Raw genomic sequence first — 26669 nt, 5'->3', positions numbered from 1 at the left:
AACATACACACATTCTCACCAACAGGAGGCCGAAGAGCTTTTGTTCATAACATTCATCAACCAACCGACATGTAACCTTGTTTTATGTGTGTATCTGTTTCCAAGCACCTAATATCTAGCGTAGTAGAAGGATTCGTTAGCATTGAAGTCAAGGCCAACAGTGCTAGAACTCACGCCGAGGAAAACATCTCCACGTCACACAGCCTTCTGTCTTGGTGGTGGGGAGGGTGGGCATTTAAACAAAACAAATCCAGAACATTTGCATCGCGGTAGCACAAAACAGACTTTGGAAAGGATGCAAGACCTGAAATGAGAAGGCAGGGCGCTGCCTGTCTCACTTCATCTGGGGAACACAAGCGAGAGAGACTCAAACTTTTCACAGCTCTGTGTGTGTGGAGGAGGCCACCACACAGTGTTCATTGTAGGATTAAAAACAAACTTTCACAAGCAGACGAGCCGCAGAGTCAGAACCTGTGAATAATGGTAATCAGCTAATATGCGGGCGCGAGGAGAGCTCTCCTGCAGTTTGCTATTTTGTTTTGGAATTTGGGTATGATAAGCAGGGTCATGGTTTCTGTTGTTCACTGTGGAAGGCCTGGTTCAGAGGGAGGAAGAAGTATGTCTGCGTCGTCATGTCTAGATGAAACCCAGAGGCGTTGTGGATTTGATCACCGGGTCGTGTTAATACCAATCATTATGTGTGAGCTCATTGTCATGTGTAAATGTAAAATGTTCAAACTAATAGTAGGTTACATTTGATTCCGTTTGTGAGTCATCTCACGTAAACAAGGATTTCAACAACCAAGTGAGAAGATGTAAAAGAATAGGTTTAGATAGGAAAAAGGGCCTAGAGATTTCATTCTACGTGCCCAAGAGTAGAACCAGTGGGTCCCAGGGTAGCTCTGTGTTATGAGTTTTATGTCTGATGGGGAATCTCCACACTGATTTCCATAGTGGTGACACTGTGTTACGCCCCACCAACAGTGTATCGGGGTGCCTGCTTCCCTGTATCCTTGCCAGCGTTTGTTGTTTGTATTCTCCATAATGGCTGTGCACATTGGAGTGAGATGATAGCTTCGTTTTGTTTTGATTAGCGTTTCCTTTCTGGCTAGGGATATGAAGTGTAACTTCATGTACTCATTGACTGAAATGAAATAGTAGGGGGGGAGGCAGGTGGGTAGGGAGAGCCGGATGAATGAAAGGAAAGTGGAACAAGGGACAAACACAGACAAAGCAATCGATGCGCGTATGTAATCAAGGAAGGGTGAGTCAGGTGCCAGTACTCACGCCGGTAACCCTAGCTACTCAAGAGGCTGAGATCTGCGGATCGTGGCTTGAAGCCAGTGTGGGTAGGAAAGTCTGTGAGACTCTTCTCTCCAATTAACCACCAGAAAGTCCTAAGGGAAGCTCTGGCTCAAGTGGTAGAGCACTAGCAGAAGAAGCTCGGGGACAGCGCATAGGCCCTAAGTTCGAGCACTAGGACCAGCATAGAAGTAAAAATATAAAGGTAGTAGGAATGTGAAATAAGATGAGGAGAATGATGATTCGAGAAGCACCGGATGGTTAAATGGACATGTTCAGTTGTAACCCCTGGGACAACCTTTCGAAGTTCAGAAAAGTAAAGAACACCTGGTACAGCTATTGATAATAGTCCAGTCTGTCATCTCCCAGCTAAAGGAGTTCCTGTGCAAACCAGAATTCAGCAACTTTTTGTGATATAGTATTGACGTTCAGCAACTGGGAGGTCTACAGTCATGAAGGCATCCTCTTCTGAATGTCACGTTAGTATCCAGAACATTCTGAAACATTCTTACGGTAAAATAGGCTGTTTTCTGAAGTAAACAGATTATTAAAGGCTCCATGCTAACTAGGTAACAGTTTGACATCTTGACTTAAATATTATTTACTCGGAAGGAGCGGTTAATTTTGGGGTGTGGGGGGAGGTCATAAAGGTTGTGTAGGTCCGTGGTTATTTTGGTTTTTTTAATTTTTGTTTTTGTGTGTGTGTGTCTACTTTGGGAAGGGTTTAATACGTATGGTCCCTTCAGTGTCCATGTAGCATCTATCATTGCTTTCCTGAAGCAGAAGTTCTAATCTGGGTTCAACGAGGCCCTGGGTTCCACCCCTGCCAGCAAACCAAAAAGATTGGATTTTTAAAAAAACAACAGCTCATTTTTCTGTGTTTGGGAAAGCCATCCCATTTGCTGCAGTCTGGTGAAAACTGGCTTTCCTCTGGAGTTGTCTTAAATGCTGTCATCTCCTTGTTGTCCCCGAAGCCTGGGCTCCTTTCCTTGTCTCCTGCTTCCCCTTTCATCTCTGCCGCCTCTGAGCCGGGGGACATCTTTGAAGTCACAGTTGCTGACTTGCCTACTCCAAATGTTCGTTGACTGTGAAACACATCCCGTTCCTTCCTATTATAATGAACCTCCCCTTCGTGTGCTTTTGAGCAACTTGTGGACAAAATCTTAGAAGACCATTTTTTCTGAATTATTTTCTTCCTGCTCTGCCCAGTTGTTTGGTTTGTTTGTTTTTTTTAAATTAACTCTTCTGCTCTCCTCTCTCCCCTCTCCCCTATTTTTTCCTGTCTACCTCCCCTCCCCTCTTTTCTCTTCCTCCTCTTCCTCTTCTTCCTTCTCCTCCTCTCCCTCTGTCTCTCTCTCATGCTTTCAAGTTGTCTTTGGAAAGAAAACCTTAATTCTGGGAGATTTGAGATGCACGGTAGTACTTCAAAACTCTAAAATGAAGAAACATTTGAGTCAGGCCAAGTGTTCAGCCATAGAACCCTTTAGTGCAAGCACCGGCTGCTAGCATCCACTTAGACAGGAGTTCCTGAAATCCATCCTGGAGACAAACACGTCAGTGAGCCAAGTGCTAGACACTCCAATTCATGCTGAGTCCTTTCCACCATCCCGGAGAAGAAAGCCCAGAGGAATGATGTTGAAGAGTAAGTTCCAGTGTCATGACCCACAGTACCTGTAATATTTCACAGTTCTTCTTCACACTAGGCAATATTTCAGTAAATTCTCTGCAATTTAATTCTGTGAAAGTTCCAGGATGATTCATGCTATAGCTTTCTTTCCTCCAGATCATGACTCATTTTCAGACCTGAACTTGAGAAGCTCTGTGAGGTGGGGTGAAATATTTGCAGTTCTGGCACTTGGGATATTTTCCTGAATGCTTCGTTGGTCGCTGCTAGCTGTGGTTGTGCTGACAGGGTTGGGTTTTATTTCTCAGGTGTCGCTGTTGGTGTTTCATTTTGCAGATCTAAATAGAGGGTTATTAAGGAGTGCTGGAACAAGATGCAAGGACTCAAAGTTTTGACTCAGGAAATGGGACCACTCAAGGTTGTGTTTGTTTTGGAGCACTGAGCTTTTTCTGTTTTATCAGCAACTTTCCAAGATCAGTGTTCTGGAAATACTCATCCCCATTGCCTGTCACTAAAAGTATCTAAACCGGTGATGGCACAGAAGAGAATTTAAAGACATTAAGGTTTACAGAAGCCGGGTGCCATTGGCTCACCTCTGTAATCCTAGCTTCTCAGGATGCTGAGAGCTGAGGATTTCCATTTGAAGCCAGCGTGGGCTGACAAATCTGGAAATTCTTATCCCCAGTTAAACAGGGAAGAAGCAGAAATAGAGCTATGGCTCAAGTGATAGCACGAAAGCCTTGAGCAATAGAGCTAAGGGACAGTGCCCAGACCCTGAGTTTAAGCCCCAGTTCTGGTACACGCACACACAAAAGTGGATTTGAGATAGATACATTTGAGGTGTCCATTCTTTCTTGACAGACGCTGGGCATAAAAGAGGGATCCTAGAGCAAACGTGAACGGCTTTATGAAGGTCTAAGAGATGCCTTCTGTTGGTGTGCTTTGTTGACATCATTTCCTAAGGCAGGCAGTCTTTTCTGGTGGAGTGTGCCATGGCACCAGGCCTTCTTTGCACATGGTAATTGTGGTGAACCATACGGCTACAATTATAACAGCCTAGATTGCCTCAAACCCTGGCTTGAGGTTTAATGCTTGACAGAGTCAATGCCCCAGACCTCTGTGAGGAAACATTTGTGTGACAATGAAATCATACTAGAATCAATAAGCCATTTTAGTGTATTTCTGTTATTAAACAGAAAATGGTGAAATATCTGCATTTTTTTGTTACTAGTCAATTTTTTTTGAGTCTACGATTATGAGTGAAATAGTTTTCAGTGCAAGTTCTAGTTCACTCATTTGTTCGCTTCCTTCCTTCCTTCCTTCTGTAAGTCCTAGGGCTTGAATGGGCATTATCCTTTAGCTTATGCACCCAAGGCTGGCACTCTACTGCTTGAGCCACAGCTCTACTTCGAGCTTTTGGTGGTTATTTGGAGATGAGAGTCTCCTAGAATTTCCTGCCTGGACCGGCTTTGAACCCTAATCCTCAGATCTCAGGTCTGGAGCAACTAGGATTACAGATATGAACCAGCAGCACCCAGCTCCATTTAATTGGCTTGTGTGGCCAAACACTGTTTTATGGCCCTCTCATCACCCTCCTCTGACTCCTCAGATCTGCAGTCAATTCGCTGGAACACATCTGTCAGTCTCATGTGTATAATGCACGCCGGGCCTTGGGTGATGTCATAGGAATTCCTGAACAGGGATGATGATTGGGTCATTTGGGATGTCATGATTGACCCCAGCTCTTCCTTCTCTGAAGGGAAATAACATAGAAAAGGTTTCCTTTCAATTGAATAGAATGTGTGGTTTAAAAAAAAAAGAAGAAGGACCTACTTGGTTGTTCTTTTGCTTCCTGTATTACTTAGCATGCTGAATTCTTACAGCATTCATTTCCCACCTGGTCCAAATGAAGAGTCAGTGTTCCTCTGGTATATTTTGACTTCAAACATTTTTTTATTTATGGAGTCTGTGCTGGGGTTCACAAAGAGCCACGCTCCAAAGGAAATAATATGGGAACTCAAGTATTTGAACACGCTTCCATTGAAGACTCTGGTTCCCAGACATGAAAGTGCCTCAAATGTGGTTTGTACCTTCCGTGAACTTGTGTTTGAATTTGCAAAATGAGCCTCAGTCAGAGACACTCAAACCCCGACCAACTGCTGTATGTGGCCTCTCCTGAGGAAAAGCTTGGAGGGCCATGTTGTGCAGAGCCACGTGGGAGGTTCCCCCAACATTCACTGTCTCCTTGGGGTGCAGGGGCCTTTGCATTTGTACCCCAGGCCCCACTCCTGGCTTAACTAGGATGCAGGCAGTCAGGGTTGCCGTGTTGGGGTTGGGATTATGGGCTGGTTATTTAATTCTTCGGAGCTGGGGAGGACACTCTTAGCAAGGTCTCCTGTGGGTGCCTGGACCCTAGTAATGCAGCGATGCGAGCCGCCATTATTCCCCCTCGGAAGCTAAGTGCTGACAATGTTTTACTTTTTTTCTTTTTTTTTTGGCCAGTCCTGGGCCTTGGACTCAGGGCCTGAGCACTGTCCCTGGCTTCTTCCCGCTCAAGGCTAGCACTCTGCCACTTGAGCCACAGCGCCGCTTCTGGCCGTTTTCTGTATATGTGGTGCTGGGGAATCGAACCTAGGGCCTCGTGTATCCGAGGCAGGCACTCTTGCCACTAGGCTATATCCCCAGCCCAGAATGTTTTACTTTTGCCTCTTGGCACAGGTTGGCATCATAAGAGATGATTTTTGTAAATCCTGGGGGCGGGAGGGGTGATGGGCAGCAGTGTTGAGGTATCTGAAGGTCCTTTAGCCGGGATTGGCAGATTATCTACACTCAGGGGCAGGGGGAAGAATCAGCAAGGTTTTAGCGCAGTATTCATTTGGGCTGGAAGATGCCTGACACAGAAAAGGACATTTGGGGATGTGTTTTGTGGAGCTTTTCTTGCTTAATGTTTTGTGAAGACAACCTAAGGTCATCAAGCAAGTGGGTGCTATTTCCCAGTACTGACACCTGCATTCCTAGGGGGCATGGGCTAGCTCTCCCTGGACCCCGCGGGAGGGGAAATCCTGGGGGCTGATTGGGACTTAATCAAACCTTGCATTTAGGGGGGAAAACGGGAATATAGGAACAGGCGGTAAAAACTAGGCAATACCATATAGCAACCACGCTGTTGGGTCCTGTGTCCGAACCTTCTAGATATTACCCTTTATTAAACAGTAAAGTGGACTAGAAAAGCGTACATACGTTGAAAGCAAAAGAACTACACATAGAATAGAAAAGGTGTGAAAGTCTGACTCCCGGTCCCAAATGAATCCCCTCTACCCTGTTTCCAGAGGTTCTGAATGGAGAACTTAGACCTGATACTTGGCAGTGACTATAATTAGTAGTTAAGGTATGACCAAAATTAGGCGCCATTATTGTTCAAAGCATAATGGTTTTACAAAACCCAGCTCCTTTATTTGAAAAGGCTTTCTCCTTTCTTGCTGGGATTTGAATATTTAAAATGGTGCTTAAAATGGAACCGGCTTACAGAACAAATTCAAGACCAGTGTTATCCATTTGTCAGGAGGAGAGCAGAATAATGGAGTTGGTGAAATGCGTGAAGATATTAAATAGAACCCTGGGAGCACAAAGGCCTGGCTCATCCTCATGGTTGGGGTGGGGGGGGGGGCCTCGTCCTCTCGAGGGTTGGAACTCTGGAACGAGGCTTTGATGAGGAGGTCCTGGGCTAGAGGAGGGCGGGGAGAAGCTCGGGTGGTGTAGGCAAGGGCGCTGAGGCGGGTGGACTCCAGGCAGCGCTTGGCGAAGCTCAGATGCCCGCGTGGCTGAGTTGCCGCTAACTGGTCCTCCAGGACGCAGGGAGAAGGATTCGAACCTAAAGGAAAAGTGTAGTTGAATATTTAAAGTTGGTGTTTCCCATGGAACAACTTCAAGGCTAGGATTATCCATTTGTCAGGGGGAGGGAAAAGCTTGGGAAGTGCGATAAGATATAAAACACTGAGACTCCGAGGCAGGACTCGTGGTGGTTGGGGGGCCCTGGCTTCCACTCAGAGAAGCGGGGGGGGGGGGGTCCTAGATCTTGCTGAAGGCAGGGAGGAGCCTTCCGGTGCCTGGAAGGTTAGGGTTTGGCCTTCTGTCTTCCTTTTTCTCTGTTCGGCAGTGGAATGCCTGTTAAGGAAGCGCTCAGCACTGAGCCAGACCTCCAGCTCTGTATTTATTCATTTATTTTTTGCCTCTTTTGGAATAGGGTCTTGCTTTTGCATAAACATGCACCTGTGCACAATCCAGTTTTGTTAGGCTTCCTAGTAGCTAGAGGAACAGGGGCCTTGCCTGTTATTCCAGCTCTTCCTTGAGAAGGGCTCTTGGAAAATCAGATGCTCCTGAACCATGAATCCAGCAACCTCAGCCTCCCAAGTAGCAAGGATTAAAGGCATGAGCTGCTGATCTCCAGCTGCCGCCGCACTTCTGAGTACTTGTCACTCTTTTTCTTTCGCCAGCGGAGAGTGATCAAAGGGTCTTTAATATCTAGATCAGGGGCTCCATAAAATGAAGGATTCCTTCATTCAAGTCAGTAGTATTAACCCCCAGTAGCTTGCTTGCTTTCGTATTAGGGATGCAGAGATAACCAGTTGGGACCCTGTTTTCTATAAGTACTGACTTTGAAGAGGCCCCAATGGAATGAAGAGGGGAGAAGAAGAACGCTGGCGCGGATACAGACCTTTTCTCTCTCTTTCCCTGCTTCCTGTCCATCTTGAGAGGAATGACGCTTCACACACACACTGCCCTGTTATGATGCTCAGCCTTTCCTTGGGGCTGGAGCCATGGAGCTGGCTGACACGGACTCAAAGCTCCGGGATTCTGAGTATTGGATGCGGCGATACCAGGGAGTATGTCTTCACTGCGTGACATCGCGTCTAAACCACAGCATATTGAGCCTTGGGCAGAGCCAAGACTGGTGTTCATTGTCCCGTCCTGCTACTGGCGTTCATGATTTTGTCCTCCCAAGTTGAGCAAGGCACAGCTGGGCAGACTCTTGCTTCCAATCGGAGAGGTTGTTGCCCCTGGGCTCATCTCTTAGAGAAGGAAAGGGAAGTAGCGCTGCCGATGGTATTGCAAACATTCATGTTGTATGGTCAGAGGCAGAAGAGCCTTGGAAATTCCCTGCTCCACTCCTTTTGTTTTTATGAGCAAGGTAATTCAGTGTAGCTGTGACTAGGCTGACACAATGGAGTCCAAATTCAGTGTTGTTTCAGTTAATATACTGTCTTCTCCTAGAACTTTAAAAACAAGGCCCAAAGGCACACAGAGCAAAAGCTCAGCGAAGTATTGGAAATCATTTGCACTAAAAGGAAAGGAGAAGGGCGAGAGAAGCCAAGTGGGGAAAGCAACTGATTATTTCACATAGTGAGTGCGCCATAAAAGTCAGTCATCAGGATATAGAAAAGTTAGTTTGAGGGCCAGGGAGGAAGCTTCCCTTTTGTGATGTAAATCAGCATGGAAATGTATTGATGTAGGCTATCTTTTAACTCATAAGGGTCTTGTAAAACAGTAATAAATGTGCTTTCTATTTGTAGTTTCAGCTAACCTCTATAAATTAGAGAAATAAATGGAGACCGGTGCATCTGAAGTCTGGAGAGTTACTTGATAGGTCTTCCACAGGGGTCCTACACGTCTGTGTTTGTGTATTCAGAGCATAATATATCTAGGATGTGCCTTGCAAAGAAACAAAATACAAATTCTTTTTTGGTTCCCAGAGGTCTACGGTTGTTCCTGCTTCTTTAGATTACCCCATATAATTTATAAGACATGCAGCTGATAAAAGACAGCGTGACACCCCATAATTCAATACAGTAACTCACAAAAGATCTCTGGAATCAGTTTGGCTTCCTAATATATTAACAGTTTGTGAGAGAAAGAAGGAAGCTAGATTGTATATATTTAAAAGTCTGCACAGATGTGCCAAGAATCTCCGGACAGGTTGCCCAGTATTTTCTTTACTTTTTTTGTACCATTGGCAAACTACAAGGGAATGGGAAAAGGAGACGAGAGACTGAAATGCATGAGATGGTTTAGACCTGAATTGTTCAAGGAACCTAAATCCAAAAGCAAATTACAAGGCCTCTCAGATGCGTGGATGACCTCTTGTCTCTACCTGGAGGGACATTGAGGTTGAGAGCCTCTTCCAAAAGACTTACGGCTTCATAATACTTCTCAGGCTTGGTCAGGCCTCAGCCGATTATGAACATCTTTGACTTCGATGACTTGCATCTAACCCCTTTCTGTTATTGATTTTATTTTATTTTATTTTAGAGATTCTCTTGGTGATAGATTACAATTTAAAAGTCTTAATTAGCTGTCTTCTCCACCCATTCTAGAACCTGGCAACATTTCATTCTGGAAAGTGTTTTCAGGAGCCAAGTAGAGAAGAGGTTAATTGGCTGAAGCATGCAAAAACCCAAAATGAGAAGTAGAGTTACTCTCCGTATGAGACAGTGACAGAGAGAACTATAGAAGAGTAATGATTCAATCAATCCCAAGTTACTTCTGATGACCTCTTTTTGGTATAAGGATTAAAGTAGGGGGAGTTCTATGCTCATACTATTTGTTGGGGGGAATTTGGCTGTCCTCTTCCTAATCCTGATTCTCTGGAGACCAGATACACAGCTTAGTTTCAGGTGGGTGATGTAGAATTTTAGCTTGAGCAACTGTTTTGGTTTTGGTCTGCTCTGTTAGGACCTCATGTGAAGATCTAGTCCAAAAACAAATTGTTAATACCATGAAGCCACCTTTCCAGCCCTTTGCTGAATACCTTATTTCTGCCATTTCGTAAAGGGTTTTTATGCCAAGAGTATAAATGTGACCTTCAGTTTTGCCTTGACATTTTTTTTTAAAGCAAATTACAGCAATCCTAGATGCTTTGTAGATTTACAGCTGTTGGACTGAGAGGTAAATGAATTGGCTAAGCCTATATACTGTTTAAAATTTTGAACTCTGGTTGTACCTTACCAACTGCAGAACCGTAAGATAAGGTGGATATGATAGATTTACTTTAAATTATATTAATAGTATAGACAGGAAACAATAATTCCCTTGATGCTTGTCACTCTGTAAGACCCTTCAAGGACTTGATCACATGGATTTCTGGAAGCATTTGTGTTATGTCTACATAAAGAATCCCTGATTTTGTAGCCAAGAGATGGGTCAGCTTTCCTGAGACAAGTTTAATCCATAACCCTGAGGAAATGGATATTCCTTTTGTCTGTAACAATGACATGTATCTTCATGGAGGCGCTTCCTTGTTAAAACACACTCCCTTCCTACAACTGTGGACTGTGGCTTTACTGATTAAAAGAAAGTATTTCAGTCACTGTGTTTGTGTTCTTGTGACCTGCCTATCTTTTAGCATGCACGTGCTATTTCTGTTCTATAAATCTAGCAGCTGTCAGAAATACCATGAGTGTGTGCTGCAAATTGGATGGTAATTTGACATACAACGTCTGCGGATTGGATTGCCCAAGACTGACCATTTCTTTGTCTCTCTGTACAAAGTTGGATAGATTGGAAAGTTTGTTGCAACTGCTAAAGATTGCATTCCAGTGTGCAACCCCTGAGCAGACACATACATTAGCTTGGATGCAAGGTAAATGTCTTCTGGTTGGAACAGCCAGTATTGCTTGGATGAGAGCACTTGGTTAGCACATGTTTCCAGGAACCAGACATTGCTTTAGAAGCGGAAAAAGTGAGCGCAAAATGCCTTGGGCTGCTGATTTTGTGTTTCTTGTGGAGAAGTGACGACCCTGGGCAGCTTCGTGGCATCTAGCAGGCTGCCTCTGCCTTTCTCATTGGCTGTTCTCATTGTGAGTAAGTTTCCCAAAACCAGAATTTGTTTTACAATCTCACTAAGGCTCCACTTGTCCCAAGCCTTCTTGGTTGTTGGTGAGATGCAGTGGTCTTTCATGGTTGATTTCCCAAGAGGTGAAACTCCGGCGATTGCCTTGCATGATGAGTAAATACGTCTCCCTCCTCTTTGTGCAACAGATACCACCTGAACCGCACGTGTTAATGCATATTTTATCTGAGTTTGTGATTAGAGCACCAAGCGGTGATGAAAACTGCCTCTTATTCATCAAGAGGGAATTCTCCCCAGCTGATCACTGGTCCTTTCATGATTAGGAGACTATTCTGCCAAAGGCAACGCTTTTTTTTTTTTTTTTTTTTTTTTTTTCTGAGCTCCCTCTTGAATGGCAGGAAGCTTCTAGTGTTTTCTGAGTGATTCCTTGTCATGGGGATAAATGGTGGGTGGGACGCGGCCTAATGCTGACTGGGATCATGTAAAATAGCCTCTGATTAATGCGCAGCTCCGGGCCTACATTTATTCTCAAGGGAGGCACATTATTGGGGTGGGGTTGAGTGAATTCTCTTTTATATTCAGGAGATAAATTGTACTTCTCCAAACACCATCAGCTACTTAAAGGCAATTTGGAACGTGCTTTTCTGATTTAAAGGGGGAAAATTGCCAAAAGATGATTTCAATTGAAAAGGGGGAGGAAACCCCCTGTTGGGGGAGGGGGGGCGGGTGTTAGGCCTGTAGGCAGCAGTGCTGTCGTGTCTTTGGCTGTCTCACTGGGCATGCCCTTTGTGTAGGAAAGGGAAGACTTCCTTGGTGGTTGCATAAGTGACTATTTTTTAAAAAAATCTTTATACACTTCAATTTAAGGGTGGGTTTTCCATAAAGTTACGGAAGGAAATAGTTTCTTTCCGTAGTCTCCCGATCTGCTATTGCTTTGCCAACCTAAACCCCGAGGTGTCTTAACTTTTGAAACGAAATCAAATACCTGTTGGGCTAGCCTTGGAATAGGTTTCCCCACACACCACAAAAAGGAGCGGGCTGCCCTTGGTGCTGTGCCCTCACTGGATTTTTAGTCCCCTGGGGCACGAAGGAAGGTCCTCCCTCGGGCACGCTCCCTCACGCTGTAACAGGCTTCCACTTACTCTGCATGGTGGGCACCTTGCGATGCTTCGCCGGTGTCTCTCTGTTTGTTGCATGACGTTTTCTTCAAATCAGCTGTAGGAATGGCCCACGCACCGTTCTCACGGGCCGCTTCTGGAATTTAGTTTACTCTGATTATTCAGCCAGTTACCAAGTTGAGCCTTTTCTCCAAAGTGATCTTGCCTTGGAGCACCGAAGGGCAGATGTAGTTTAATCTGAAGTGTAGTGTTTAATGTGTGCTTTGAACATCCGTGTCCTTAGATTGTTTTACCTCCCTCCCTTTCTTCTCTCTCTCTCCCTCTCTCTCTCTCTCTCTCTCTCTCTCTCTCTCTCTCTCTCTCTCTCTCTCTCTCTCTCTCTCTCTCCCTCTCCTTTGTTGGTTGTACTGGAGTTTGAACTGAGGGCCTTCCACTTGCTATGTAGGTGTTCTAACACTTGAGCTACTCCAGCAGCATTTGGCATTGATGAACTTTTATGTAGGGTCTGAACGGTGTCTCCCTGTTTGTGCTTCTGTGTGTAGCTAGGGTAACAGGTGTGCACCATGGTGCCTTCGTTTCTCCAGCCTTCTCTTTCTCTCTGTGTAAAACGCAGTGGGTATAGAATTGAGTGCCATGTCAAGTCTCTTCTAATTATATTCATAATTTTGTGATCATGCTGAATTACATCCACTCTTCGAGAACTGAAGAATGTTCTGTTCTTCCTTTTCTCTTATGAATTGTTTCCATAGTTTTTGCCAAATATAGACGAATGTAACTGTGTGGGGGTGACGGGGAATGAAAAGATGAGGCTCAGAGAGATGGACCAGGATTTCAGCTATCATGAGCCTGGTTTCGCTCCCCCGTTCTTCATTCTTCATGGGTGGCAGAGATCTTTTAAAATAAAAAGCAGCCAACTCCACAGTGTGATCATGGACTTTGGGGTCTTGAGGCGCACTTTGGAGTTGAGGGCCCGGCTTCGGCCTTCTCTTTGCTTTTGGCCCAGTGTGTTTGGCGGCTCCGTGTCTGTGAATTCAGCGCAGTGACTCATGACCGAAGGACATTCCCTCTCACCAGCGAGGGGTCAGGGTTCCTGGGGAACGGAGGCACTGTGTGATGAAGCTGTACGGCTTCTTTGGGGGGCAGGGAAGAAACAAGCCCTGTGCGCCCCTTCAGAAGTTCAGCACCTACCCAGAAGAATGTAATCTTGTTTCTCTAGAGGGAAGCGCCTACACTGTGGGCAGCAGGAGGTGCTGACCTATTTCCTCACAGGGAGTGCCCTGTCCTGTCTGCTCTCTGGAGATCCCTGAGCTGCAAGGTTGACAGCTGCAATCAGATATTTGTATGGAAGGAACTGTCATGAATTTTAATAGGGTGCTGGGGCTGGCTGAAGGGAAGATGAGGGTGGAGAGCCTTGCCGGTTCCCACAAAAGAAGAAAGCCACGGGGAGGTTGTTCTATGCGCATGATGAGAGTGACATTCAAATTATTATCCACCCCCCCCCCCGCCCCAGCCTCGGGTGATTTCAAAGGGGAGGATTGCTGGTCTTCCGTGAAGGGGAAGGATGGGAATCTTCTGTGATTCTGAATCCTACTACACCAAAGGCAAAGAAGGCGAATCCACCAAAGCGTGGCTTGGTCACAGTCGTGGGCCACAAGCGCCGTGTTTCCCCAAAGCCCAGGACAAGAGCTCTAGGAGTTAGTCGGCCCTCAGCACACAGCTACCTGACTCTGGTGCCCGGACCACAGAGCCACGGCTCCAGGATGCTGTGTAGCACTTTGGTGGCAAGTCACACTCCCCTTGCTGTTTGTGCTGGGTGGGTGTGTTGAAACCTGCTCCATCTTCCTCCCCCATGATAGGCAGTAATACTCCCAAGGCTGTCTGCTAAGATGGAAGACTCTCACATCCCTCCTGTGCGACATCCCAATGGAATTCTCTACAGCTGTGCCTGCCACCGCACAGTCCGACTGGTCCTGTTGGTCAGTGGCCGGAAGTAATGCAACCATGAGCTACTTTGTGTGTTTACGTGGGGCTATTCTTCAATGTGATGGGGGACACGGGCCTCACCCCCCCCCCGCAAAAAAAAAGAACATAGTCATTTCAGAATCTCACTTTTCTGAATAAATCAAGAAATAGTGTTTTGTTGAAGTAGAGATAGCACATTGGAATAAAAAAACACATTGCACACCTTTATTTATCAAGTTCTTTTCTTGGGGAGATTATCCCAGGAAGCTTTCAACCCAGGATGGTTTTTCAAGAGAACATCAGCAGAATTTTCCAGTACCGTTTGGGAAGCACTGAAGAAAATAGCTACACAGAGAGCAAAGATGGCAACTCTGAATTCAGGGTGGAGCTCATTTCCCTGAGTTCGCGCTTCTCCAATAGTTCCTTTGATCCCTGAACTTTTGAGCCTTCGGCCTCTACGTAGTGTTTATCCACACATTCGCTCAGTCCACACTACAGTCTATGGTTGGGCTCAATTTCAGGAAAGATAGACATGGTCTCCATGGTTGGGTTCAATTCTAGGAAAGAAAGACGCCGTGTCCATGTGTTGAATATTTAAACAAAAAAAAAATTCTGCCCTCCAAGGTTGTTTCAATGTCACGCTGGCGCGACCACAGCTCCTCCATCCTTGATAATCCAGCTGGCTTGATCTTCCTACCTAAGTTGCCAAGTTCCCTTTCCCACCGCATGAAAACCCAGGGGTGATTTCTGTCCGTGATGGTGGGCAGTCAGGGGTGGGCGGGGCATCTTCCTAGAGAGAGGCGGAGAGGTGAAAGCCGGGCTCAAACCCGGAATTTATTGTCTGACTCATTCAGGCACCTAGAGGTATTGGACAATATCCAAGAAGGAAGGAGACTTCTTTTTTTTTTTTTTTCGGGCAAAACAGCGGCTTCTTTGTTGGGAAGGGAATAATCAATCCCACCTGGGGAAAAAAAGAGACCCTGTTTCCTTTTGCTTTTCCATTGCAATCTAATCTTATGACATGAGTTTCTGACATGAGTAGTATTCTAGCCCAGACTTGCAGCCCCAGGGAAGGGATGGTTATTTAAGACAGTCAACTCCCCAAGTACAACATATAACTTGATGATAAATGCTTGCAGACAACTTCCCTTGTGTACTGGTCCCTCTTTCAGTTGAATTGACATCCTTGGAGACTTACACACACACACACACACACACACACACACACACATCTTTCTTCTGGATGCAAGACGAAGATAAGATACTCTCCATGTATGTCGTTCATTGGTATTTCCCTGTGTATGCAATTCTGCTGGGAGGAATTCCTTTGATGCATTCCTAGGAAAACATGTTTCCTGTGTTTTGAAATCCTGTCTTGTAATAGAGTATAAAATAAATCTCATGTGATTTTGTGGGGGAGGCCGTTCCCCTCACCCTTTGTCTTTTGGAGGGAATTATTTCTATGAATTAGTTATTTGACATCGTCTTGAAGATTTTATTCCTAGTAGTTTAGATATAGCTCTTTCAGGAGTAACTTCAGCTGTCAGTTATTTAAACTTTGTTTCCAGAATTGAAATCCTTTGCTTCAAGAAATCCTTTGCTTTGGAATGGCAGTTACGCCTTAATCGCAAGACTTAAATGTCAAGCATTTATGGTATGTTCCTGACTCATAATTCGGGATGAAATCTGTGGGCTGACTTCAGGGTTTGATCCAGACTTCTTTTCCTGTATCTGAGAACTCAGATAGCCATTATATAAAAGCTCAAACGCCTCCTGCAACACATTGTGAAAGAGTGTCATTTCCTTGAAAGGATTTGGAAGTGTAGAGGGTATTACAGAATTCATCTGTGTTGGTTATAGAAAGTAACTATGTTAGTAGTAGGGTAGTAGCTTTAAAAACAAAGAGAATATGAAATATGAAGAGCTGGTTAGGTTTCAAAAATCCACACGGAGGAAAATGAACTGTGTAACTTGTGGGCAGAGTTGGGAAGGGATGACATTGTCTGAAAGAGAAATGTACATGCTACCTGAATTGTGAAATGGTAATATCTCTGCACAACACTTTGATAATAACAAGAAACTTATGTTTAATAAATAATAGTATTTTTGAGTGAACCAAGTGAATTGCAAGGTGATCTAGTCAGTTGGGCATAGTTATAGGAGAATTCTGCAACGTGAAACAGTTCATGGCTGGCTGCGGGCATGAACTTCTATCCTCTGAAGCCTAAGAAACATGACCTGGAAGAAAGGGCACATATTTGTTATTTCCTATGGAAGATGGAGGAGGTTGGGTGGAGGGGGGATGGGTAAGGAGCTCGTGAGGGAAAACAAAAGAGATTTAAGTTCTGTAGGTGGGTTTTTTTTTCACATATTAAAGAGATCTGAAGCAGATATAGCAAAGTAAACATTTAATTTGACAGGCTAGGCATTATTCTTATCTTTTAACCTTAAGTTACTTAAGTGTACACGTTTAAGTAATATGTAAAGTTAAGAAATACACAAATTAGCTTCAAACAGCAGCAACAAAAAAGACTTTCTAACATCATCCTAAGGCTTCACATAAATAAGGGCCTCTGTACACAGCCAGCAAACAGGCCTGGTCTTCCTATGGGTATTTACATGCTTAGGGTTAGTTCATGTAAGCTGTTGAGCCCATCTCTTTTGGCATTCCCTAAAGCAGAACATAGAGCTAAGGACTTGTAACTCCTTTGTGCATGCGAGGGCAACAAGTTTGACTGTGCATCAGGACCAGTGCCTTCTACACAGGGACATTTGACTTTGATATGGGCCTTAGCCGTAATACCACTTCCAAAATGATGCCATTAATAATTCAAATGCGTGGCGTCGCGCTCACCTTTCAGAATCACCACGGGCACGCACCTTCCTCAGGCTTTTATTCACTACAGAAATGGTACCTTCATCCGCTCGGTCTGCACTTGGGACATTCTAGTCATCGCTTTTCTTGTTGGACGTACACTGGTTTGAGAAGGAAAATGTTGCTTCCTCACGGGAAGACAGACGAGCCTAGAGAATTCTCACCACACAACTGACTACCATACTTGAAAATAACAGCAGAATGTGGACTACCATGGATTCTTACGTGTACAGAATCAGATCCTTTAAAAATGCCACAGGTTCTGCCTTTATTTTAAAAACATAGAAGTTATAATATTTATTAATACATATTTATGCTCTTGGTGTTCCCAGTCGGGAAGCAAGTAGGATCCTGTTCAGAGTCCTTAATGTTTGTAACTTGTGTTTGTAATTTGTTTTAATAGGGTTAACCAATTTGTTTGCAGATAGTGATTTCAGAACATATTCAATAATTCCTAAAGTATAAGAGGTTAGCCTGAACTTGTACTGACCTTACAACATTACTTAGAAGTTAATCCTTTAAAAAAAAAAAGTCTTTGATATATGATCGCATACCTGCCATTCATTTTCTTCATAAAAGTAAGGTCTAGAGAAATGGTCAAGTTGTTTGTGGTTTAGACAAATATAAAAACTTCTAACCTAGCTTCATAAGACTTCTTTTAAGTTGTTAAGTTATAAATCACACTGTTAATGTTTTCTCTAGGGAGATAGTATGTGGTCAAGTTCAAAGTATGGTACCAGTCTGTCAGGGTTCAAACCTCAGACTACTCTTGCCTGGCTGTGCGACTTAGAGCAAGTTGCTTGGCTTTTCTGAGCCTCTTTAAACATTATCTCTGTCAAGAGGAAACCGTCAACGTGTCTTCTTCATAAGGAAGTCATGGAAGATAAATGGTTGTATGGCAAGAAAACAGAGAAGCCACATTTCGAGAGGTTGAATTTGGCGCCTTTATTGGAGTGCCGGTGGTGTGCAGGTAGACTCCTGTCACCAAGATCTGCAGCCCGGCGAACACTCTTAACGCTGCTAGAAAACTGAGCGTGAGAGCCGGAGAGGAAAGAAAGAGCAGAAAACCAATACCAGCTGACCAGATCAGCTGCAATAGGACGCCATGTTGACTGGACAAGAGCCAGGAGACAGGAACACGCATCCATCTGGCATGGCATGATGGCGCCTGAGCCGGTTCAGGCCTAAATAAGGTCAGGCCAGGAGGCTGGGTCACAGGGAGCTTGAGAGTTCAAGACCCAAGACAGGCAGGTGCCAGTAACCTATTGTCCATGTCCCCACCCATCACCTGGGAGGTGGGACTTCCCTGCCTCCACCATGAAGACAAGATGGCGCCAGTCAGACTCAGCCTCCCAATCATCCACCATGTGGGCAAAATGGCGCCAGCCAGATCCAGCATCTGGTCTTCCCCATGAAACTTACATGTCAAATGAGATTTACTGTCTAGCATGTATGGACAGTTTGTGTTCTGTAGTTTTTCTTTTCCCTTTCTGTTTGGGATTAGAACAATCCAAATTTTAATTTTAGTGAGAAATTCATTTCTGGGTTAGAAAAATGGCCATTTTGTGCTTGGGTTTTGCAGTTGCCTTTTGGGAAACACTGAACAGCTCCCACGTTGTGTTTGTTATTGAGAAATGGCTAAGTCCTGTGGGAAGCATCTACCGTCCACTCCCCCGCTTTGGGGCTCTCTTGTGACTCCCCTGCTTGAGTTCTTTGCTTTGGCTCCCCTCCTTCCCAGGTGAAAACCTTCCCCTCCATGTAGGAATTCCAAGGAGGTGGCCTTCAGTGGTGGCTGTCAGAAGGATCCATGTAGAGATTACCGTCTCCTCTCAGCATCCGTTTGGTAGCTAGATAGCCCTGGAATGTGAAGATCTTTTCATCCTATGGACAGAACATTTTTCAGAAGCCAAAATCTTTAGTCTCGAGATTCTGTGATTCATTTGGTTGGTGAATCGCCGATCATGATGAGACAACTACAGTCAGACCACAAAGATTAGGTCCAGTTTGCTTTTTTAATTTCTTTTTGTAATAGTAGCAAAGTAAATGTAAGGAGCTGTCTGCAGGTGCCACCGAGAAGCCTTTTACTGTAAAGGCTTTGAGCTTCAGTTCTGTTTCCATGGCAACTACAGTCTGAGTGCCTGGCTGAATGGATTTACAGGAAACAGAAAAGCATTGCTATTCTGAGTAGCTTTCTTCTTGCGGTGGTGGGGGTCCTTCCTTTTCTGTAAGCCAGCCAACTTTGAAAGGGAACAAAGCGGGCTATTTATGCTAATTTTATTCTTGGCTCCAGGATAAAAAAAAAATTAGGAAGAATGCTAGACCCTGCTTACTGACCTGCGAATTTGCTTTTCTGGGGGTCCCTAGCATTTTGGAAAGGCCAGCTGACTTTACCTTTCTGCTTGTTTCCTGGGTTTTGCCTTTTCTGTTTGACAGTGGTGGGGATCAAATGTATGGTCTCCTTGCGTGCTAGGCAAGCACTCTACCACTGAGTTACTCCCCTAGCCCCTGCCTGTTGATTTTAAGCAGAGCTTTTATTCTAGAAAGAGAATTGATTCCAAAGCATGTGTGTGTGTCAAGAAGGATGTTAGTAACAATGAGGTTGATCTGCTGATTTCGTAGCTCTCATGTATCTAGGTGAGTAATCTATTTACCAGTAATAGAAATAAAGATAACGGCTTAGGCAGCTCTAAGGTTTGTCCTCTGGTTTTAGGTTTAAATTGTCTTTGTGTTTTCCTGACATCTTTAAAAATTTGTATTTCTATTTGAGAGGTGGGAGCAGAAGGAGGGGCTGAGAGGGCAGAGGGTTACACGTGTCGTATATGTAGATATGTATACGAACACACATGTACATATGTACGTGCATATAAACATGTATAATGAAGCCACCAAACATGAGGGAGATGACTGCCCTGCACACATTCATGGAGTCCTCGCAGCAAAATGCCCATGAGCTATTATATGTGTGCCACCGAGAAAAACACCCACAACAAAAGAGTAAAGTTGGATTTCTGTGTGCTTACAGGGCAGAAAGATCTTGTATGGTTGGATATTTCTTAGTCACAGACTAAGTCAGAACTAAATGCAGTTCTCTTGTCACTTCCTGACTTATAATACAATTTATTTTTCTTTTTTTTGCCAGTCCTGGGCCTTGGACTCAGGGCCTGAGCACTGTCCCTGGCTTCTTTTTGCTCAAGGCTAGCACTCTGCCACCTGAGCCACAGCGCCCCTTCTGGCCATTTTCCATATATGTGGTGCTGAGGGACTGAACCCTGGGCTTCATGTTTAGGAGGCAAGCACTCTTGCCACTAGGCCATATCCCCAGCCCTATAATACAATTTTTTAAAGAAGAATCAGAGGTTTTTTGTGTTTTTTTTTAAACAACACAGTTACATTACAAACCTATGTAACAGTCAGATATAGTTGTTCATGCCTATATTAACCCCAGCTACTCAAGAGGCTGAGAATGGGAAGACTCAATCATAAAAAATTAAAACGGGGGCCCCGTGGTTTATTCCTGTCGTACCACCTACTCATGAGGCTAAGATTGTAAGGGTTGTGATTCTGGGCTAACCTGGGCAAAATAGCTTGACAGATACTCTCTCAACAGAAGAAGCTGGGTTGTGGTGGTGTTAGCCTGTTACCCATGCTAATGGCAAGAAGAGAAGTGTGAGGTAGGTCACACTCCAGGCAGTCTGGGGGAACAAACGAAGACCTTAGCTCAGGGAAAAAAATAAAACAGTGCAAAAAATGTCTCCAGCTGTGGCTCAGTGGTAGAACACAGCCCGTGCCAATCTAACAGCCCTGAGTTCAAGCCTCAAAACATACAACTATATGGCTATCTTAATTTTAAAAGCCACTACTGGATTGAGACAACTGCTCTTTGGTAGAGCCCTTTGAGCTTAATTCTGATAATAAAAGCATTTAATTTAATGTTAGCAGGGGGTATGGAATTTGGTTCTCTCTCTAAAACAGTAAAAGTTCAAGAAGATGCATGAAGCATTCTGATGTAGTTTATACTCTTGATATCCATCATCCTGTTAATTCTTTCCTTTAGAATATGGTCTTAGTGACTATTTCAAAGTGTTAAAATTTTTAGGTTAAGTTGATACCAATTTAAACAGGTCTCTCACTGAGCTCTGCATTTTGACGGTGCCTTGGAATAGTTCAGTACAGCCCAAGAGTATCTCAGGAGCCCCTTCACGTAATGTGAACTCATCGCTCTAAATAGCATCCCATAGCTGTGTGAGAGCAAATTATATTGCTTTCTATCTGTAGTAATAAAATTTAATTTTTGAAAGAGTATTTATGTGGTAGGATTGGTATGTAGGAAGTTATTGTAAGATGTCTAGGGCTAACATTTTGATGAACTAAGTGTTTGCTGGATGCTTTCTATAAGAAGCTACAGGATTGGCCTGGTCTTGAAAGTTACCTTGGGATCGAAAACAAACACAAACCTGGTCACTGGGACCAACATTCATGCTAGTATGTGACTGAGAGGTCATAGAAAGAATGAGATGGAGCCTCTAGAGAAGAGGAAGAATAGGGTTCCGGGTATTTCCATTGTGATTTATTCAAGATGAATCTATTAAGCAAGCCCTCCATGCCTGGGGCTGTGGAATATTCTGGAATTATGATAATGAACAAGGTGATGACATTGTATTTGTGACGTTCACAGTCCAGTGAGAGACCCAAGCACAAAACCAGATGGTCCTGTCAATGCTAACATCTCTGCTGGGTGAATGACAGCATGGGAAGGGGCGAGCCGGATTTGGGGGTGAATCAGAGCTTCTTGGGGGACATACAAAGCTGAAACCTGAGCAGAGATCACATCGAAGCCCCAGGACCAGCACCAAAAAGAAAAAAATAGTATTTCTGCTGAGTGCTGGTAGCTCATGCCTGTTATTCTAGCTACCCGGGAGGCTGAGATCTGAGGATTGTGGCTCCAAGCCGGCCTGCGCAGGCTGAGTCCATGAGACGCTAATCTCCAAGTAATCCCCCAAAAGCTGGAAGAAGATATTGGCTCCAGTGGTAGAGTGTTAGCCTTGAGCTAAAAACAACCCATCCTCCCCCCCAACTCCCCAGTTCAAGCCCTACAACCGAGACACATACACACACACACACACACACACACACACACAATTTCTTTTTTGCTTTTCTCAAAAGAAGCATGGGCCCCCCTCCCCCCATGGCTAGGATTGCTTCACAGCTCCCTTCAAGGCCACACCCACAATGACCTAAAGACTCCCACCAGGCCCCACCTCTTAAAGGTCCCACCACCTCCTAACAGTGCCACCTTAGGGACCAAGCCTGTAACATGTGGGACTTTGGAGGCCATTGAAGATCCAAACTGCAGCCGTCAGGAAATGAATATAACTTTCTCTAACTCAGAATTTAAGCATCCGTGAGGGTTATAGCTCAGTCATCTATTCTTTTTTTTTTGGGGGGGGGGGAATGGTTATTATACTCCTAATACATGCCTAGTATTTTTGTTAGGCTTCAGACCTGCTGTTTATATATCCCTTAACAAACACCAAATAAGGAAAGAAAAATAAAGTTGTGTGGCAAGCTATGAAGAACTAGTACCTATTCACCCTGACCTAATTAATCTGTCTACTGTGGGATAGAAAGATTACTAGTGTAAATGGCTCCCATTAATTTAGAAAGCGTAGACATGCCCCTGTAGATACTTTATTTCTCTGTTGGATGTTTCCCCATCCAATTCTGCTGATAGCCTTAATTTTGCACCTAAGAAGAAATATTACTTCCCCACTGTGTATCTAGCTTTCTTTCACAAACCATATAAACATTTATTATTCCCAAAGAGTTTCTGGGAGGATTAATCGCTTCTTGCATTGAAGAAAGAATTTAGAAGCGAACCAAGGCCTTCAAACAGATGCCTTTTCCCACAACCTTAATAAGTTTTGATTTATGACTGATTTTTTGAGACAGATTTAATGACATCCCATATCTCAGTGTTTGATTCCAGCTTTTAAAACTAATAATGAAAAGAATAAACACAACTAGAGTTAAAGAATGTTAAAGAATACAGGGTACAACCATAAGGATCAAATATCAGATTGCCCAATTATGAGACACTTTTGAAAGGTTCTGAGTATTTTATGTTGTGAAAAATTTTTTTCCCACTGACTGGTCTTTGTACTCCTTTATTCCCATAATTATTCAAGGTGTTCTGACACAGATTTCCCACTGCTGTGGCTTTTGAACAGAAATTGTTAGTGTTTCTTGTCCCTCTCTTACACTGGGCTATGTGTTGCTTACATTATGTGTATACCTTGCCTGTAGCAGCCTTTTGGCGTTAAAATGAATGTACAGTAGCAAACTGATATGATTTCTGTTTGGTGACAGTTTATATTAGACCCTGGGTATTTCATCAGACATTTCACTTCTCTCAGCATCAGCTAAGTTGGGGGCACTACTGAAAACAATTAACATACGTAGTGGCCCCATTTACTTGTGAAATCTGATGACTACATTGTACTAAAGAAGTCTACTCTATCCAGATATAATCTCGGCATGAAAATAAAGTAGATTTCTTAGCAGTTATTTGCCTGTCTTTATGCTCTGAAACATTGTGAGGTGTGCCAAGTAGCTTATATGTGGAACTATAAACCAATGCTTTCTTTGGTATCTAATTTAAGTCAAATCCTCCTTCTGTATCGTCTAAGGGCTTCTTGACAGAATCCGTTCTTTAATGTATTCACGTAAACATTTTGATGGGCCATATTACATGAATTGCATTTCAGGATAGACTTTTGAGATCCTAAGATTTAGCTCAGTTTTTCCAGCTGTGAGTGGAGTGTTATCCGAAAAAGCATCTAATGCATTGAATTATATAGAAGCATGCACTTCTTATTCGTTTATACCGATGGAAAAGAATTATCCCGTAAGGTAAAAAAAATATATATTAAGTATTTGAGACCATGAATTAATAAACCGGGCATAACAAGTTCCAAAAGCTTTTGCACGCTATCTCCCTTAATCCTTGGGGATTGAATGGGATTTGCTTCTTTTCCATTTTGCAGATGGGTCAATTCCATTTGATCCCCAAGGATTAAGTGTGAGAAACTGAGCCTCAGAGAAGTCCAGCCCCGGGGGAGCCAGGATTCTGGGGGAGAGGGGGGGAGTGGGGGAGGGGAGGGAGGGAGGTCTGGTCTCAGTGGTGGGTGCTTCGATCCCAGCAAAAGCCTGGGCTCAGCAAAATGGGCTCTCCGTGTGGTGAAAGTGGAAACAGCCGAGCTCGCTCGCTCTCTGGCACTGGGGTTCCATTCGCTGTGGCCCGTCTCTTCTTCTGTTTCTACTGTGGTGAGATCAGTGCTTCAGCCCCGGCAGGGACTGCTACGGGTGATGATTACTCTGTCCACTTTGTGGAAAAAAACGACAGAGCCTTGTATTTTACACTAGTAATGGTGGGGGGATGGGGAGTTAATTTCCCGTCATTCCTGGTTATTGTGGGTTACCATCTTTGGGTTTGGATTTTGGTTTCGCTCGAGTTTTTTTTTTTTTTAATAAAAGATTTTTCTTGTCTTTAAGTAGTTACACCAAGGAGTTGCCGTCTAACAAAGCAGGCTATGAGTACAGGGCCTCTTGATCGATGTCATCCCTTGCAACCTTCTCCCCCCCCCCCCCCCCCCCACCTCGTAGCAAGGCCTGAGTGAGCAGTGCAAACTTCCGTGCCCATGGCGGCCTCCGGAGGCCTTCAGTGCTGTTGGCTCCCAGCCCCTCTCCCGTCAGCCTCCCCTGGACCAAGCTGATAGCACCCACTCTTTTCTCAGTCCTGCCCCACCCCCGGCCCCTCCCTCCCTAGGCCCAAAACTGCTTCCTACTTTGTAGAGAAAACCCAAAGCCATCAGGGGACCTAAAAAGAAAAAACACCCACGAAATCCCAACCCGAACAATGGACAGGAACGGGCATGAGCCGCTGATTCCGGGCCACTTGGTAGTATTTCTTAAGAAATGTGGAATTCAGGAATAGCCGAACCTAATGGAAAGTCTGATTTGGTGAACTAGGTAACCGAATAGGCATTCCGTCACCAGAAACGGTGATTCAGTCAGAGCAAGGCAGACATCTTTATTTGTTTGTTTTTTGTGTTTTTTTTTTTTGCAGTACTCGGGGTTTGAACTTAGGGCCTCCACATTCGTTAGGCAGGTTCCCCACTACTAGCTCTGTTTTTGCCTTAGTTGTTTCTCTCAGGTAAGGCCTTCTGGGGTGTTTTAGCCCAGGGCCTACCTGAGACTATGATCCACCCAACCCAGCAAAAGAGCTGAAAGTGGAAGATGAATTGTGCGATTTGGGTGAGGGACAGCTACACGGCTGCAAGAGCCAGAACTGAAGTGGAATCCAGCCACGTATCCAGCCTTAGCAAGGAAAGGCGGTGAATCCATTCAACGGAATATTACTCGGCCATAGAAAGGAGTAGAGGATATTTACTCCAGTAGGGACGCTTCACGGCATGCAAAGTGGAGGAAGCCAGATGCTCTTTGATTTACTGTACGTGCGGGAGGCCGACTGTGATGAGCATGTAGTTATGGATGGACCTACAGTTCCTTTCTTGAGCAAGGAAAGCACCAGAAACTGGAGTGAGGTGACGGTTGCGCAACTCTGAATATACTAAAAACTTGAATTTTGTGCCTTTCCGTGGATGCCTTGTATGGTCCGTGAGTCATAGCTCAACCCAAGTTCAAGAAACCCACTGTCTCCTACGCAGGCAGGAGCCCAGAGCTGTCTTGACGTGGTGGGGGAGTGAATGGACGAAAAAGCACGGCAGAGGTGGAGGACCTGGGTGCAGAGGTCTTTGGTTTTTAAGCGTGTGTGTGTGTGTGTGTGTGTGTGTGTGTGTGTGTGTGTGTGTGTACACCAGGGCCTGGCTTGCCACTACCTTGCTCTTACTCCAGCCACCGTGTGTGGTGAGCGGTGTGTGGTGCAGGGGCCCGGGAAGCACAGTGTTGGGGATCGGGGTGTAGCGGGAGGCTGGGGGTGGGAGGACCTGTCACAGGGCCCCGACAGAGCCCCGACGAGACAGAGTGTGGGGACACGAGGCCCGGAGGAGCCCGCACGAGGGCCGGAGGAGAAAGGAGACAGCGGGACTCCCAAGCACCGCTGCCATCTCCTCCCGAGAGCAGGAACAAACAACACGGGCGTCGTTCCCTTTCCTGTCTGTGCAGTCAGCGTTCAGCGTTGCCCAAAACTCCCGCGGTGACCCGAGTCCCCGGGGCTCTGTCCGGCTGTCCCCGTCCCTCGGCGGTGAGACTCACGAGCCTGCGTGGAGGGCTCAGGACGCGGCGAGGAAGTTCTGCCACCGATCGGTACGAGGGCAGGCTGAAACCACAGCCCCACGTTACCCTCGAGGTCGTAGAGAAGCCGTTTTTCCCAGTTCGACCCCTGGCGAACAGGCGCTGTCCGGGCTGCCCCAGTGCTAAGTCCGGAAGGCTCAGGGTGCCCTCCCCGGCCATCCATCTGCAGAGCAACCCATGAGGTCACGCTCAAGGTCACAGAGCTGGGACGGAGACGGCTGAGCCCAGAGCAGAAGGCTCCATCCGCCCAGAAAATGGCGCCTTGGCCTTGCCCCAGGACGCCTTGACCACAGCCTTTTGTTCCGGTGTTCTGATCACAGAGCACCGTGTGTTGTGCGGGTGTTTGGTGAAGGCCCAGTGCCGGGACATGGGTGTGATATTCTCAGTACCTTGCTGGTCTGTCTCAGGGTCTCAGGGGAGACCTGAAAATGAGTTTGATTTGGGCGGCGTGTTTGTTTCCTTTCCGGTCTCTCTAATTTCTCGCATGTGACTTGCTTTTTTTCTCTTCACGTAGGTTACTTGCTTGCAAGATTTCTTTGGTGACGATGACGTTTTTATTGCATGTGGACCTGAAAAATTCCGTTACGCCCAAGATGACTTTGTCCTGGACCACAGCGGTGAGACCCTGGA

The 26669-nt window shown here is 45.1% G+C and overlaps 1 protein-coding gene across 1 annotated transcript in view; it reads left to right on the top strand.

The window, feature by feature from the left end:
• Dclk2 (doublecortin like kinase 2) overlaps positions 1 to 26669 on the top strand; it is a 74208-nt gene that overhangs the window by 17622 nt on the left and 29917 nt on the right. The window contains 1 exon segment of the mRNA XM_048333589.1: positions 26554 to 26656. Within this exon segment, the coding sequence (XP_048189546.1) occupies positions 26554 to 26656 (103 nt within the window).

This window comes from Perognathus longimembris, chromosome 24 (assembly GCF_023159225.1).
Source record: "Perognathus longimembris pacificus isolate PPM17 chromosome 24, ASM2315922v1, whole genome shotgun sequence".
In the NCBI taxonomy this organism is placed as follows: Eukaryota; Metazoa; Chordata; class Mammalia; order Rodentia; family Heteromyidae; genus Perognathus; species Perognathus longimembris.
Note: the sequence above shows the minus strand (reverse complement) of the source record. Positions and strands in the feature narration are given on the sequence as shown.